The sequence below is a fragment of the Cynocephalus volans genome, chromosome 10 (assembly GCF_027409185.1).
Source record: "Cynocephalus volans isolate mCynVol1 chromosome 10, mCynVol1.pri, whole genome shotgun sequence".
NCBI classification, from domain to species: Eukaryota; Metazoa; Chordata; class Mammalia; order Dermoptera; family Cynocephalidae; genus Cynocephalus; species Cynocephalus volans.
The window spans coordinates 83164816-83179275 of NC_084469.1; the positions used below are offsets into that span (position 1 = coordinate 83164816).

Sequence of the window (14460 nt, forward strand, 5' to 3'; positions counted from 1 at the left end):
AGTGTGGCCATGCTACACTTTAAAATGTGTTATCTAGTGAGAGTAATAACATATTGATGATGCAGTTATTAAATCATTTTTGCCAAATACTAAGTATATAAATAATGCTAATCTGAATGTAATTAAGTTATATAGGTTTATACTGCTAAGTGGAGTAAAGAATAAGTAATGATAATGATAGAAAATTCATCTAAGTAAAGAATTGTCTTTTCCCCCAACTTTGGCATATGTATAATGTGTTCTTCATGCTCTCATTGTGGCAAGAATATATTCTCTTTCTCTAATAATTAGAAGATCGTATTGCTCTTCTTCTATTGATGCTCACTGTGAATGTGGCATCTTGGACATGGGAGGCTGTCACCTGGCAAGTACTCAATGTTTCTTGGTGGAGATGAATCATGAGGTTATATCTAAAAACATTTCCAGATATATTTACCAAATTTTACAGACCTGCAGAGGAGTAATTTATTCACTGTAGTCAGTATATTTGGTTTCTACTCAGCTTTATCTCATAAGAGGCTAATGTGTTTTAAGAGAGATTTTTCCATTCATTCAAGAAACATTATATCACTCTGTACCAAGGCTGTGATCCTTCTAAAATGCAGAAGCACTTAACACTTCAGTCAGAAATTTGACAACTTTGACACATCTCTAATGCAAGTTCAGGCTCTAAGTAAGACTGGAGGGAAACCCTAAGATTTAACACATTTTTGTAAATAAAATGTCTATAGAAAAATCATTTGAAAAGTACATTAGATAATGGTAGGGGAAACATGTTTCTGCATGTGGATAATGGAGTGTTAAAATAGTTGGAAAATTGCCTGTCACAAGACAAATCTTGCTCACTTACTCATGGTCCTCAAACATGTGCTTTTGTTATAGCAGTGCCTTTCTCCATAAAGTTCAGAAATTATCTCTTAAGAAACTGGCTTGCAGATGTACAGTATCCTTAGAGGAGCAAAGAAGGAAAAACTCATTTTAAAGTATATAGATATCCTGTATAAAGTATATAGGTTTGAGAGTCAGTAATTAAACAGTGAATACAGTGATAAGAGAGCTCTGTATAAAACTGAGAGCTCAAAATTCCAAAATCATTGTTTTGGTTTATTTTTCTTGTGTAGTAATCTAAAATTATAGAAAGGAAAGCAGTAATTTAAAGAAATGCATAATATTTTTGGAAGTCAAAAGTGTATTGTTTCCTTTTGGAAAGAGTAACTGAAATGAAGGGTCTCTGAAGGGTCTTCCTTTTCTTTTTAGCTTAACTGCCTCTGCTTCGTACATGGTAGTTATTATAACCCTTCTCATTGATACATAAATTTGAGTTGATGATGAACTGACCCTTTAATGATCGATAGAATTCTCCTGTCATTTGAATATCTTTTCTTAATTGTCCCCAACAGAATCTTCTTCTTCTCTTGGAATCTGTTAAACATAGTGTTGTTGCTGCTTACTTTTACCACTTATATGTTACCTCTTACATTTTATCTTCTGATTGGATTGTAAGTTCTTTGAAGGTTGGAACTAGTTTTTATACTTCTTTATATTTCCACAGCCTTCCATAGCACTTGAAAGTCAAAGGAACTCATTATGTCTGAAATTATGATTATGATTTTGGTAAAGGATATTATACCAGAATTAACAGCAAAGAAAGCACTTCAAATTCACATCTTCTTCAACTCACAGTGGTTTCTTTTGTTTCGTGATAAGAGTGGAACAGGAGATTGGGTTGATTTTTGAGCAATACAGCAAAAGCCTTAAATTATTTATTTCCCTGCTTTAGTTAAAATGCTTTGTTTTATATTTCACAGATAAGATGATTATGATGGTCTAATTCAAAGTTTTCTGTGTTTAACAGGATGGAAACTTCTCTGTCAGTAGTGTATTTGAAAAACCTCAAAATATGAAGGTGGTTGGGCAGTCAGCATTTGCAGACTTTGGTAAGACTGGTTTTAGCTTTTAAATTCTACCCCTCTTTCTGGCCTAGTTATATTAATTCCCCATAGCAGAAAATAACTTCAGTGTCTTCTGAACTATTCTAGTATTATACGTGGCATGTGGTCAATTTCTTAATAAAATAAGGAGGAATTTATGACATATATATATGTTTAAAAAATAGTTTGAATTTAATCCTGTTTGCAGGAGTAACATGCAAAACTAAGAAGTCTACTAACACTTTTTTAGAGAATACTAAATAGTAATTATTATGAGTTCTTCACCTATATCCAGTGTATGAAACAAATATAATTAAAGAAGTTAATCTGTTGTCTTGAAACTTGAATATTAAAAAAGTATTTTTTATTTACATCTTAATTCCAAAAAAGAGTAATATCTATTTTGAATTTTCAAAAGAGAACATATGAATTTCTGTTTTTCATAAGAGTCTATCCAGTTAATCAAGTTCACATGGGTCAGGTACTTTCAAAACATATATGGCTCTTTTCATCATTTGTCAGGGTTATTGTTAAAAGAATTTTTGTTGACCACCACCTAAAAGATGTCTGAAACTCATTCCCATACTCCTGCTTCTTCATTCTTCCAACAAACATCTCAGCCTGTTCCTCACTTATAAAATGGAATGACAATAATATCCATTTCACAAGGCTATTATGAATAATACAAAATGAGTAAAGCAAAGTGCCAGGCTTATTGCAAGAGCATAAGAAATTATAGTTTGAGTCCCTTCAGTGGACTTACTGTTTTTTGTTGCTGTTGCTGCTCTTTACTCAGTTGACTAAATCAACTCATTGTTCAGTGTCTTAGTGATGTATCCCAAGGTAGCTAAAGCCAGAGGTTTGATAATGTTATATAATGGAAATTTCATCATGAATCTTTATATCTTACTGTATTTAGTTTTATTACATTGAGTATTACTTAAGTTAGGAGTGGCTGGTTTACAGTTTTTGATACAAATTGTCAAGTGATAGAATGCATGAAATTATATTTTGAAATTTGCTGATTGATTTGGTTGGCTGGATTAATAACAGATCCCTTCACAATTCTGTCTATAGGAAAGAAAGTATACATGCACTATATAATTAACCAGGGGTTAAAGGGGCTCATAGACCTCCCTGACCTTCTTAACCCCTGTTAAGAACCTCTGGATTAAAGCTGTGTGTTTTATGATTGTGTGTTTTATATCATAATGAATTGCCTTGCTTTTACCAAAATTATTAGTAGTTTTACTTAAATTTTTTAAAAATTTTCCTAACCATAAACATAGACATTTATGATGGTGGTGTTTTTAAGATATGCAGAATATACAAAATTAAGAAACATAACTATTTCTTGCATGTTTTTAATAACTTTAGGTAATTTATCAATAAACTTTTTTTAATGTATTAGTAAACTTCTAATAAATATCCCACAATACCTTTTTAAAAGTTCATGTATTTTTAGTTGGATATTATCAAAAAGCAAGACTGCTAATGAGTCCAAAAAAGAGTGCTAAGAGGTGATCAGAAACCATTGACATATTAAAATGTAGTGCAAGAGGATGACCAAGGAAAGGCCTTTGGATTTATAGTTTAAGAGGGCATTAGTGGCCCAAAAGTTACTATTTACAGATTTCTCAGAGCAATCTCTGAGCCATAGAAATCAACCAGTAAATTGTGACTACTACTGGTTAGTGTCAGTTGAGGTGCTGGGCCCTAGCCTCATGTTTGGAAGATCTGCACCCCATAACTGCTTCTAATGGTTAAGCAGTCATCAAGGAATGTGTATCTTCTAAGAAGACATGTTTTGTGTCTTGTTCTAGTATATCACTCTTTTAAGCTATGTGTTAGAGTTGAATCTTTTTTCTAGGTAGGCTCAGAATATCAAATTGTAGAAGTTCTATAAATAAGGTGGTCTCTTTTTCTTATATTATATAGGACAAAAAAGTCAGTAGAAATAAGGTACATTTTTTCCATCAAAAATAATTACCTAGGACCAGACTTAGAGAAAACATGTACTAATTTTATATGTAATACCAGATGTAGTGGAAATCAATAAAAAGCTATAGATTGAAGGGAAAACAGAAACCGTATATAGAATATCAGCATTTTCTATAGAATGAATCATTTTAAATCTCATGTAAATATATAAATTTATATATCCAAATCTGATGCTAACTCTTACATATCAGATCATCACAAGGATATCATACTTTTTTCTTCAAGTGAAGGAATACTGGGCATGATGGTGAAGCCTTGGAATTGTCTATCAGATCTCCTAGATTATCCTATAATAAAAAAAAAGCTAGTGAAAGTGGAAAATTTAATCATCCATGAAAGTTATTAATGTATTGAATAGCATTGAACAGCTTAAAGGTGGTGCCATTGATGGTTGACACCAAATCTGATTCAATTGAGTACCCCCAGTGCCTACCACAGTAAATAATCAATGACCTTTATTATAGTGAAAGAGAAAGGCAGGGAAGCCCTACAATAAAGTTATTTAATGAAGTCTTTATAGTGCTTGGTATAATTCAGATGTCAATTCCAAATTAACAATGGTAGAGCTGAAATTCTTAGTTCAAAACAACACTAGCAATTACATCCCCCTTGTTTTGCAATTAGGTATATACAATAACAGTCTGACAAATTAAAATTGTTCCTTGTTAGTGCTTGATCTGGAAATAAGAGTAAATCAGATGAGCCACATATGGAAATTTAAATTTTATATTTAGTCTGAATGCTAATTGGTAATTGTTCATATTCTCTCTTACAAAAGAATTTTAAAAATCAAATGCCTCTGGATAGACAGGTGATGATTATATTATAAAAGAGTCTGTATAGTAGAAATTTCTGGGTGTTATGCTTTCTGGGCTTGGTTTTATTCTGTGAATCATTTAAGGTTGCTTTTTATTCCAAACCTTAAATTAATAATGGACTTTTTACTTGATCGTGCATTTGTTTGCGTTCTGTAGTTGAAAGTTGGCTGCTCTTTCGTTAAGTAGCCTTATTATTTTTCTCATTAAAAAGGGACACTGAACTGTAATTGAGAGTCATCAATAAAAGAGAAAAATGTTTGAGGTTTCAGATATTCTCTCTTAAATGTACTACTATATAACTTTTACAGTACTTTCATAGTGCTTTCATCACAGTCAGAATTTGTCGAGTAAATACAAATACAGAGTATGTCAATATGTGGAAATTAGTGTAAGTGCTAGGCTCAGGGAGCTCAAAATATAATGCTTTTATTTTCTTGGATGAATTCTATGGTACAGACATATCAGTACATTCAAATAGTTCAATCTGTGTATTTTTAAAAATTGTGCAACAATCAGTTTTTCTTCCATCCATTTAGTTTCCTTCCTGTTTTGTAATGAAAGATTTATACTACACACACGGTGTCGATTAATGTATTCAAAATTTAATTTTGGGTGCTTACTACTTGGACTGTTCCTATTCTAGTTGCATGCCTTATAGCCATGAATAAAGCATGGAAGAGTTTAAATTTTATTGAGGGAGGGGAGACAGAAACAAAGTAAATTAGTGAGGGATATTTAGAAAGTGGTAAGAGCTTTGAGGAAATAAAACAAGGTGCTGTAATAGGAGGTGAGAAGGGCTATTTTAGGTAGCTGGTTGAAGGCACATTTGACCTGAGACTTGAATGAAGTCATAGGAGGTCTTGGAGGAGAGTGCTCCAGGCAGAGGTGACACCTAAGTGAGGATTCTAAGACAGAAATGAGCTTGATGTTCAAGGAACAAAGAAATCAGGCACTCGACCAGGTCTTGTAGGGTTTTGTAGACCAAGATAAGAAGTTTATTCTAAATGTGATTGGTAGCTTCACAATTAGTTAAGAAGATATGCAATTAACCAGGCAAAGACTATGATGACTTGAGCCAGGGCAATCACCAGAAAATGGAGGGTCTTATTTAGGATATATTGGAGACAAAGTTGACAGGACACACTGATGGATTAGATGTTGGAGGGAAGAGAAACGAAGAATCAGGGATAACTTCTAGATTTTTGGCTTGAACAACTGTCTGGAAGACAGCACCATTTAATGAGGTAGAAAAGGAGTAGGAAAAAGAACTTTGGAGTTCTATTAATTAGTTTGGAACATTTTAAGTTTGAGATGTCCATTAGACACCAAAATGAGATACAAGGGGGAGATACAAGTTCTGGAAAGATGCAGAGTTGGGTATTAGCAAATTCTTGTTTACCTCCGTTTTAGAAGACGGATAATGGATTAATGAAGGAGTACATGTCCAAAGCATCTGCCTTTCTTCCTAATATAACTATACTGCAGCCACACTGGTCTCCTTACTGTTCTTCAAAGCATCCCTCTTGAGGGCCTTTGCTCCTGCTCATCCATCTGCATGGAATTCTTTTCCTCCAGATACTCTTCATGGCTCACTCTCTCACCACCTTCTGATTTTGCTAAAATGCCACCCCCTCCTGCAGGCCTTGTTGACCATTCTATTTTAAACTGTAAACCCTACCCCCAGCACTCCTGACCCCCTTTCCCTGTTTATTTTTCTCATAGCATTTATGGCTATGTGACATAGTATATATTCTGTTCATGCACCCTCCCTAGACTGTACTCCATTGGTGTGTTTTGTTCACTGTTATGTCTCTCAAGACTGGAGCAGTGCCAGTCACATTGTAAATACTAATGAATAATTTTGAATGAATAGTTAAATGAAAAAAATATTCTAATTGATTTAACTAATTGTTTTTTAAGAATTGAGCCACAAATATAGAACATCTCAAATACCTTCAACCATAATCCTAAACCAAAACTTCTGAATTCCATTCATATGATGAAGACTGATGTATCATTACTTTTGCTTATTTTGATTAAAGTAAAGAGATTGAACTAAAAATTGTTCTGAGTCTCTAAAATAGATGAGTGGTGATTTCAGTAGGAAACATCCTGAATCTTTATAAATTGTAATTCTTTTTTTTTTTTTTTTTTAATTTTATTTTGTCGATATACATTGTAGCTGATTAATGCTCCCCATCACCAAAACCTCCCTCCCTTCTCCCTCCCCCCCTCCCCCACAACCATGTCCTTTCTGTTTGTTTGTTGTATCAACTTCAAATAATTGTGGTTGTTATATCTTCTTACCCCCCCCGTTTGTGTGTGTATGTGTGTATGTGTGTGTGTGAATTTATATATTAATTTTTAGCTCCCACCAATAAGTGAGAACATGTGGTATTTCTCTTTCTGTGCCTGACTTGTTTCACTTAATATAATTCTCTCGAGGTCCATCCATGTTGTTGCAAATGGCAGTATTTCATTCGTTTTTATAGCTGAGTAGTATTCCATTGTGTAGATGTACCACATTTTCCGTATCCACTCATCTGATGATGGGCATTTGGGCTGGTTCCAACTCTTGGCTATTGTAAAGAGTGCTGCGATGAACATTGGGGAACAGGTATACCTTCGACTTGATGATTTCCATTCCTCTGGGTATATTCCCAACAGTGGGATGGCTGGGTCGTATGGTAGATCTATTTGCAATTGTTTAAGGAACCTCCATACCATTTTCCATAGAGGCTGCACCATTTTGCAGTCCCACCAACAATGTATGAGAGTTCCTTTTTCTCCGCAGCCTCGCCAGCATTTATCGTTCATAGTCTTTTGGATTTTAGCCATCCTAACTGGGGTTAGATGGTATCTCAATGTGGTTTTGATTTGCATTTCCCGGATGCTGAGTGATGTTGAGCATTTTTTCATATGTCTGTTGGCCATTTGGATATCTTCCTTAGAGAAATGCCTACTTAGCTCTTTTGCCCATTTTTTAATTGGGTTGCTTGTTTTCTTCTTGTAAAGTTGTTTGAGTTCCTTATATATTCTGGATATTAATCCTTTGTCAGATGTATATTTTGCAAATATTTTCTCCCACTCTGTTGGTTGTCTTTTAACTCTTTTAATTGTTTCTTTTGCTGTGCAGAAGCTTTTTAGTTTGATATAATCCCATTTGTTTATTTTTCCTTTGGTTGCCCGTGCTTTTGGGGTCGTATTCATGAAGTCTGTGCCCAGTCCTATTTCCTGAAGTGTTTCCCCTATGTTTTCTTTAAGAAGTTTTATTGTCTCAGGGTGTATATTTAAATCCTTAATCCATTTTGAGTTGATTTTAGTATATGGTGAGAGGTATGGATCTAGTTTCATTCTCCTGCAAAACGATATCCAGTTAACCCAGCACCACTTGCTGAAGAGGCAGTCCCTTCCCCAGTGAATAGGCTTGGTGCCTTTGTCAAAGATCAGATGGCAGTAAGTGTGAGGGTTGATTTCTGGATTCTCTATTCTATTCCATTGGTCAGTGTGTCTGTTTTTATGCCAGTACCATACTGTTTTGGTTATTATAGCTTTGTAGTATAGCTTAAAGTCAGGTAGTGTTATGCCTCCAGCTTTATTTTTTTTGCTGAGCATTGCTTTGGCTATTCGTGGTCTTTTATTGTTCCATATAAATGTCTGAATAGTTTTTTCCATTTCTAAGAAAAATGTCTTTGGAATTTTGATGGGGATTGCATTGAATTTGTATATCACTTTGGGTAGTATGGACATTTTCACTATGTTGATTCTTCCAATCCAAGAGCATGGGATATCTTTCCATCTTCTTGTATCCTCTCTAATTTCTCTCAGCAGTGGTTTGTAGTTCTCATTATAGAGATTTTTCACCTCCTTGGTTAACTCAATTCCTAAGTATTTTATTTTTTTGGTGGCTATTGTAAATGGGCAGGCTTTCTTGATTTCTCCTTCTGCATGTTCACTATTGGAGAAAAGAAATGCTACTGATTTTTGTGTGTTGATTTTGTATCCTGCTACTGTGCTGAAATCATTTATCAATTCCAACAGTTTTTTTGTAGAGGTTTTAGGCTGTTTGATATATAGGATCATGTCATCTGCAAACAGGGACAGTTTGACTTCATCTTTTCCAATCTGGATGCCCTTTATTTCCTTCTCTTCTCTGATTGCTCTGGCTAGTACTTCCAACACTATGTTGAATAGGAGTGGTGAGAGTGGGCATCCTTGTCTAGTGCCTGTTCTTAAAGGAAAAGCTTTCAGCTTTTCCCCATTCAGGATGATATTGGCAGTGGGTTTGGCATATATGGCTTTAATTATGTTGAGATACTTTCCCTCTATACCTAACTTATAGAGGGTCTTTGTCATGAATGAGTGCTGAACTTTATCAAATGCTTTTTCAGCATCTATAGAGATGATCATATGGTCCTTGTGTTTGAGTTTATTAATATGGTGTATCACATTTATTGATTTGCGTATGTTGAACCAACCTTGCATCCCTGGGATGAATCCCACTTGATCGTGATGAATAATTTTTCGTATGTGTTGCTGTATTCTGTTTGCTAGTATTTTAGTGAGGATTTTTGCATCTATATTCATCAAGGATATCGGCCTGTAGTTTTCTTTTTTGGTTATATCTTTACCTGGTTTTGGTATCAGGATGATGTTTGCTTCATAGAATGAGTTTGGGAGATTTGCGTCCGTTTCAATCTTTTGGAATAGTTTGTAAAGAATCGGTGTCAATTCCTCTTTGAATGTTTGGTAAAATTCTGCTGTGAATCCATCTGGTCCTGGGCTTTTCTTTGTTGGGAGCCTTCTGATAACAGCTTCAATCTCCTTTATTGTTATTGGTCTGTTCAAATTTTCTACGTCTTCATGGTTCAGTTTTGGGAGCTTGTGTGTGTCCAGAAATTTATCCATTTCCTCCAGATTTTCAAATTTGTTGGCGTATAGTTGTTTATAGTAGTCTCGAATGATTCCTTGTATTTCAGATGAATCAGTTGTAATATCGCCTTTTTCATTTCTAATTTTTGTTATTTGAGTCTTCTCTCTTCTTTTTTTTGTTAGCCATGCTAATGGTTTGTCAATTTTATTTATCTTTTCAAAAAACCAACTTTTTGATTCGTTGATCTTTTGAATTGTTTTTTGGTTTTCAATTTCATTCAGTTCTGCTCTGATCTTAATGATTTCTTTCCGTCTGCTAACTTTAGGATTGGATTGTTCTTGTTTTTCTAGTTCTTTAAGGTGAAGTGTTAGGTTGTTCACTTGCCATCTTTCCATTCTTCTGAAGTGAGCATTTAATGCAATAAATTTTCCCCTCAATACTGCTTTTGCAGTATCCCACAGGTTTTGGTATGATGTATCATTGTTTTCATTAGTTTCAATAAACTTTTTGATTTCCTGCTTGATTTCTTCTTGGACCCATATGTCATTAAGTAGAATGCTGTTTAATTTCCATGTGTTTGTATAGTTTCCAGAGTTTTGTTTGTTATTAATTTCTAGTTTTAAGCCATTGTGGTCTGAGAAGATACATGGGATAATTCCAATTTTTTTGAATTTATTGAGACTTGATTTGTGACCTAATATGTGATCTATCTTGGAGAATGATCCATGTGCTGATGAGAAGAGTGAATATTCTGAGGTTGTTGGGTGGAATGTTCTGTAGATATCTGCCAATTCCAATTGGTCTAGAGTCTTGTTTAGATCTTGTGTTTCTCTACTGATTCTTTGCCTAGATGATCTGTCTAATATTGACAGTGGAGTGTTCAGGTCCCCTGCTATTATGGTATTAGTGTCTATTTCCTTCTTTAGGTCTAATAGAGTTTGTTTTATAGATCTGGCTGCTCCAACATTGGGTGCGTACATATTTATGATTGTTATGTCTTCTTGATGGATCAGTCCTTTTATCATTAAGTAGTGTCCCTCATTGTCTCTTTTAATGGTTTTTAGTTTAAAGTCTATTTTGTCAGATATAAGAATAGCCACTCCTGCTCGTTTTTCTTTTCTGTTTGCATGATAAATCTTTTTCCATCCTTTTACTCTTAGTCTGTGTGAATCTTTATGGGTGAGGTGGGTCTCTTGTAGGCAGCATATAGTTGGGTCCTGCTTTTTGATCCAGTCAGCCAGTCTGTGTCTTTTAATTGGGGAATTTAAGCCTTTAACATTAAGAGTTGTTATTGAAAGGTGTTGATTTATTCTTAGCATTTTATTGGTTGTTTGGTTGTCTTAGGTGTCTTTTGTTCCTTGCTTTCTGATTTACTGTTTGGTTTCTTTGTTTGTTGGTTCCTTAGGTTGTAGATAGTGTTTTTGTTAGCTTGTTTTCTCTTCATGAATGCCATTTTTATTGTACTAGCGGGTTTAGATTTTTCTTAGGTTTTTATGGCAGTGGTAGTTATTTTTCAGGAACCAAACCCAGTACTCCCTTGAGGACTTCTTGTAAGGGTGGTCTTGTGGTAGTGAACTCCCGCAGTTTTTGTTTGTCTGAGAAATATACTATTTGCCCCTCATTTCGGAAGGATAGCCTTGCAGGGTAGAGTATTCTTGGCTGGCAATCTTTGTCTTTTAGTATTTTGAAAATATCATCCCATTCCTTTCTAGCTTTTAGGGTTTGTGATGAAAAGTCTGATGTTAACCTGATTGGGGCTCCCTTATAGGTGATTTGACGCTTCTCTCTTGCAGCTTTTAAGATTCTCTCTTTGTCTCTGAGTTTTGCCAATTTGACTATGACATGTCTTGGAGAAGGCCTTTTTGGGTTGAATACGTTTGGAGATCGTTGAGCTTCCTGGATCTGAAGATCTGTGATTTTTCCTATACCTGGGAAGTTTTCTGCCACTATTTTGTTGAATATGTTTTCAATGGAATCTCCATTTTCCTCCCCTTCTGGAATACCCATGACTCGGATATTTGAGCGCTTGAGGTTGTCTGATATCTCTCTCAGATTTTCTTCCATGTCCTTGATTCTTTTTTCTTTCTTTTTGTCTGCTTGTGTTATTTCAAACAACCCATCTTCAAGTTCAGAGGTTCTCTCTTCAACTTCGACAAGCCTGCTGGTTAAACTCTCCGTTGTGTTTTTTATTTCGCTGAATAACTTCTTCAGTTCAGCAAGTTCTGCTACATTTTTTTTCAGGACATTGATTTCCTTGTATATTTCCTCTTTCAGATCCTGTATACTTTTCCTCATTTCATCATGATGTCTAGCTGAGTTTTCTTGTATCTCATTCAGTTTCCTTAGAATTATCACTCGAAATTCCTTATCAGTTATTTCAAGGGCTTCTTGTTCTATAGGATCTAGAGTATGAGATTTATTAACTTTTGGTGGTGTACTTTCTTGATTTTTTGTATTTCTGGTGTCTTTTTTTTGGTGTTTATTCATTGTGGCAGGGGGTTTCACAGTCCACCGGTTTAAGACTAATGACTAACTAGGATGTTGCTGTGGTTGCCAATTTGGTATGGCTCCCGCCGTGACTGCTCAGTTGGCCTCTAGTGTCTTGTGTGTGTGGTTGCCTCGGGTCTTGGGCTTCTCCGGGGATCCACCTTTCTGGTCAGCTTGGACTCTGCTGGGCTGGTGGATCACGTACCACAGGGTGTGTGATCTCTGTTGAGCTTTCACTTTCTGTACAGGACTTCTCCCCGTTCAGTGTGCTCTGGCCCAGGCTGTTAGATCGTGCAGTGGCGACCCCACCGGGTGTGTGGTTTCTGTCGAGTCTCCGCCTCCCTGGCCGCACGTCTCCCCCCTCTGTGCACACTGTGCTGGGTTGGGGCGTGTCTTCTGCACCCCTCGTCTATCAGCTGGGCCTTCAAGACCCTGCTCAGCACCGCCTCGCCCAGGAAGTCTACCAGGTTTCTGCTAGGCACAGACGACCAGTCTCTCTGGGTGCCTTTGTAGCACTGTGTAGATCTTTCTCGGGTCTTGTTCACCTTTGTATCCCCCCGGTATAAACCGAGTCTAGTGCCCGCCTGCAGCCTGCTCTCCGGCAGGTTCAAGCAGACCTGGGAACTCTCCTACCACACTATTCCCAACCAGAAATTCGTTAGGCTTTTTTCCAAACTGGTGGTCGCAGAGATGGTATCTGCCTCCCAGTAACAGGAAGTTTACCGGGGCCGGAGTCCAGGGTGTGGTAGAGTGACAGTCGGCCCGCCCGTACTTCCTAGCCCTCCCAAAACTGGTCGGGACGCCCCACACCCCCAGCCCTGCCAGAGAACCGTGGAGGGAGTGGGATAGGAGGTCGGCCCGCAGGGTCCGGAAAGCCCCGCGCCAGGCCAAGCAAATGGGCTCAGTGATGGCCGATCAGGGCGGAGCTGCCCGCACCTGGGAAAATGGAGGCAGCACCGGGGCAATGAGTGGCCTGGTGGTGCAGGCGGGGAGCCGCGTGGGCATCCACCCCCCGAACAGAGCTTTGCCAGGGATCACTCACAGTGCTGTGCCAGGTCGGGCGCTCGCTCTGTCTCTGGTTTGTTGCCTTCCGTGTTCTCGGCGCTGCCGCCTCGGGCTGTTCAGTCGCGGCGCCGCTCGGGCGCTCCCAGGAGTCTTCTTTAATGCCGGCCTGAAACCTCGAATCCTGGATAGGGCAGCTGGCCGCCTTCAGTGCGGCCCCAGCCTCCGGGATCCTGTATAAATTGTAATTCTTAGTCTTCGTATTTCCATTTTTCTAATTCCTGAATTCTGACCAGTAGACAACAACATGCATTATATACAGTATGTATTATTATTTAACATTTAAATATACAACTGTATTTGCACAGCTTTTTAATATCATTTTGTATCTTTGTAGTACCAATTTTGTTTTCATCTAATCAGAGTCACAATTCTCACTCTAACCTGATGAACCTTTGTCTCCCTCAGCCTGCCCTGCCCCTATCCCACCAAAGAAAGACAATACTATTATAAATTTTTGGTAAAACAAAAAAATTTTATGTACACGCACTGCCATACAGCACCTAACGTGATTAGATATTCTTAGAGTAGTCTTCTAACATTTGCAATACTCTTTCAAACAAATAGATCCAATTCATTAGTATTTCCTTTCCATTCCATGTCACTGTGGGGATTGCAGTGCAGTGGTTGCCATAGCAAAAGTGATTAGTTCCTTAGTTTCTACTTTGTAGCAATTTCTGTGAGGCATCTATCTTGGTGAGTCATGGATGCCAGATGTGATTCTGATAAATGTTTTGAATGCTTTTTGATTGGAAATGGTAATTTATATAAAAATTATAAAATTGCTACTTCAGGGTCTTGATTTTATACATACTCAGCATTTAAAGCAGACTACACTGTATTCATTTCTTATACAAATATGAGGAAAAACTAGGGCCCTGTGTCTCTATATCCTTTATGTAGGTTTGTATATGATAAACTCTTGCCTTTCTGGGTAAGAATGTTCTTTTGTAAAGCTATACCTCTAATGTATTATATTCTTAACACTGTACTGTGCATTTAACTTTTTTTTAATGATGCAGGGTATTATAAATGTATAATTGTCCCTTTGACTATTAAATTTAAAGTTCTTAAAAATTCTATGGAATAATATTTTACATTATTACATTGCTATTTTTTAACCTAATAGATGATATTTTTGATGCTTTCAGATATAACCCACAATTTAATTGGAACATTTGTCACTATAAGACTACCTAATTAATAGATTTGTTCTATAATAAGTGGTGCAACCCACTAAACTGACCTCTGAACATCTCTTATTTGATTGCCACTATATTATGAAAGT

At 36.6% G+C, this 14460-nt stretch overlaps 1 protein-coding gene across 1 annotated transcript in view; it reads left to right on the top strand.

The window, feature by feature from the left end:
• ITFG1 (integrin alpha FG-GAP repeat containing 1) overlaps positions 1-14460 on the top strand; it is a 256540-nt gene that overhangs the window by 83084 nt on the left and 158996 nt on the right. The window contains exon 8 of the mRNA XM_063110734.1: positions 1856-1937. Within this exon, the coding sequence (XP_062966804.1) occupies positions 1856-1937 (82 nt within the window). The remainder of the gene's footprint in view (positions 1-1855; positions 1938-14460) is intronic.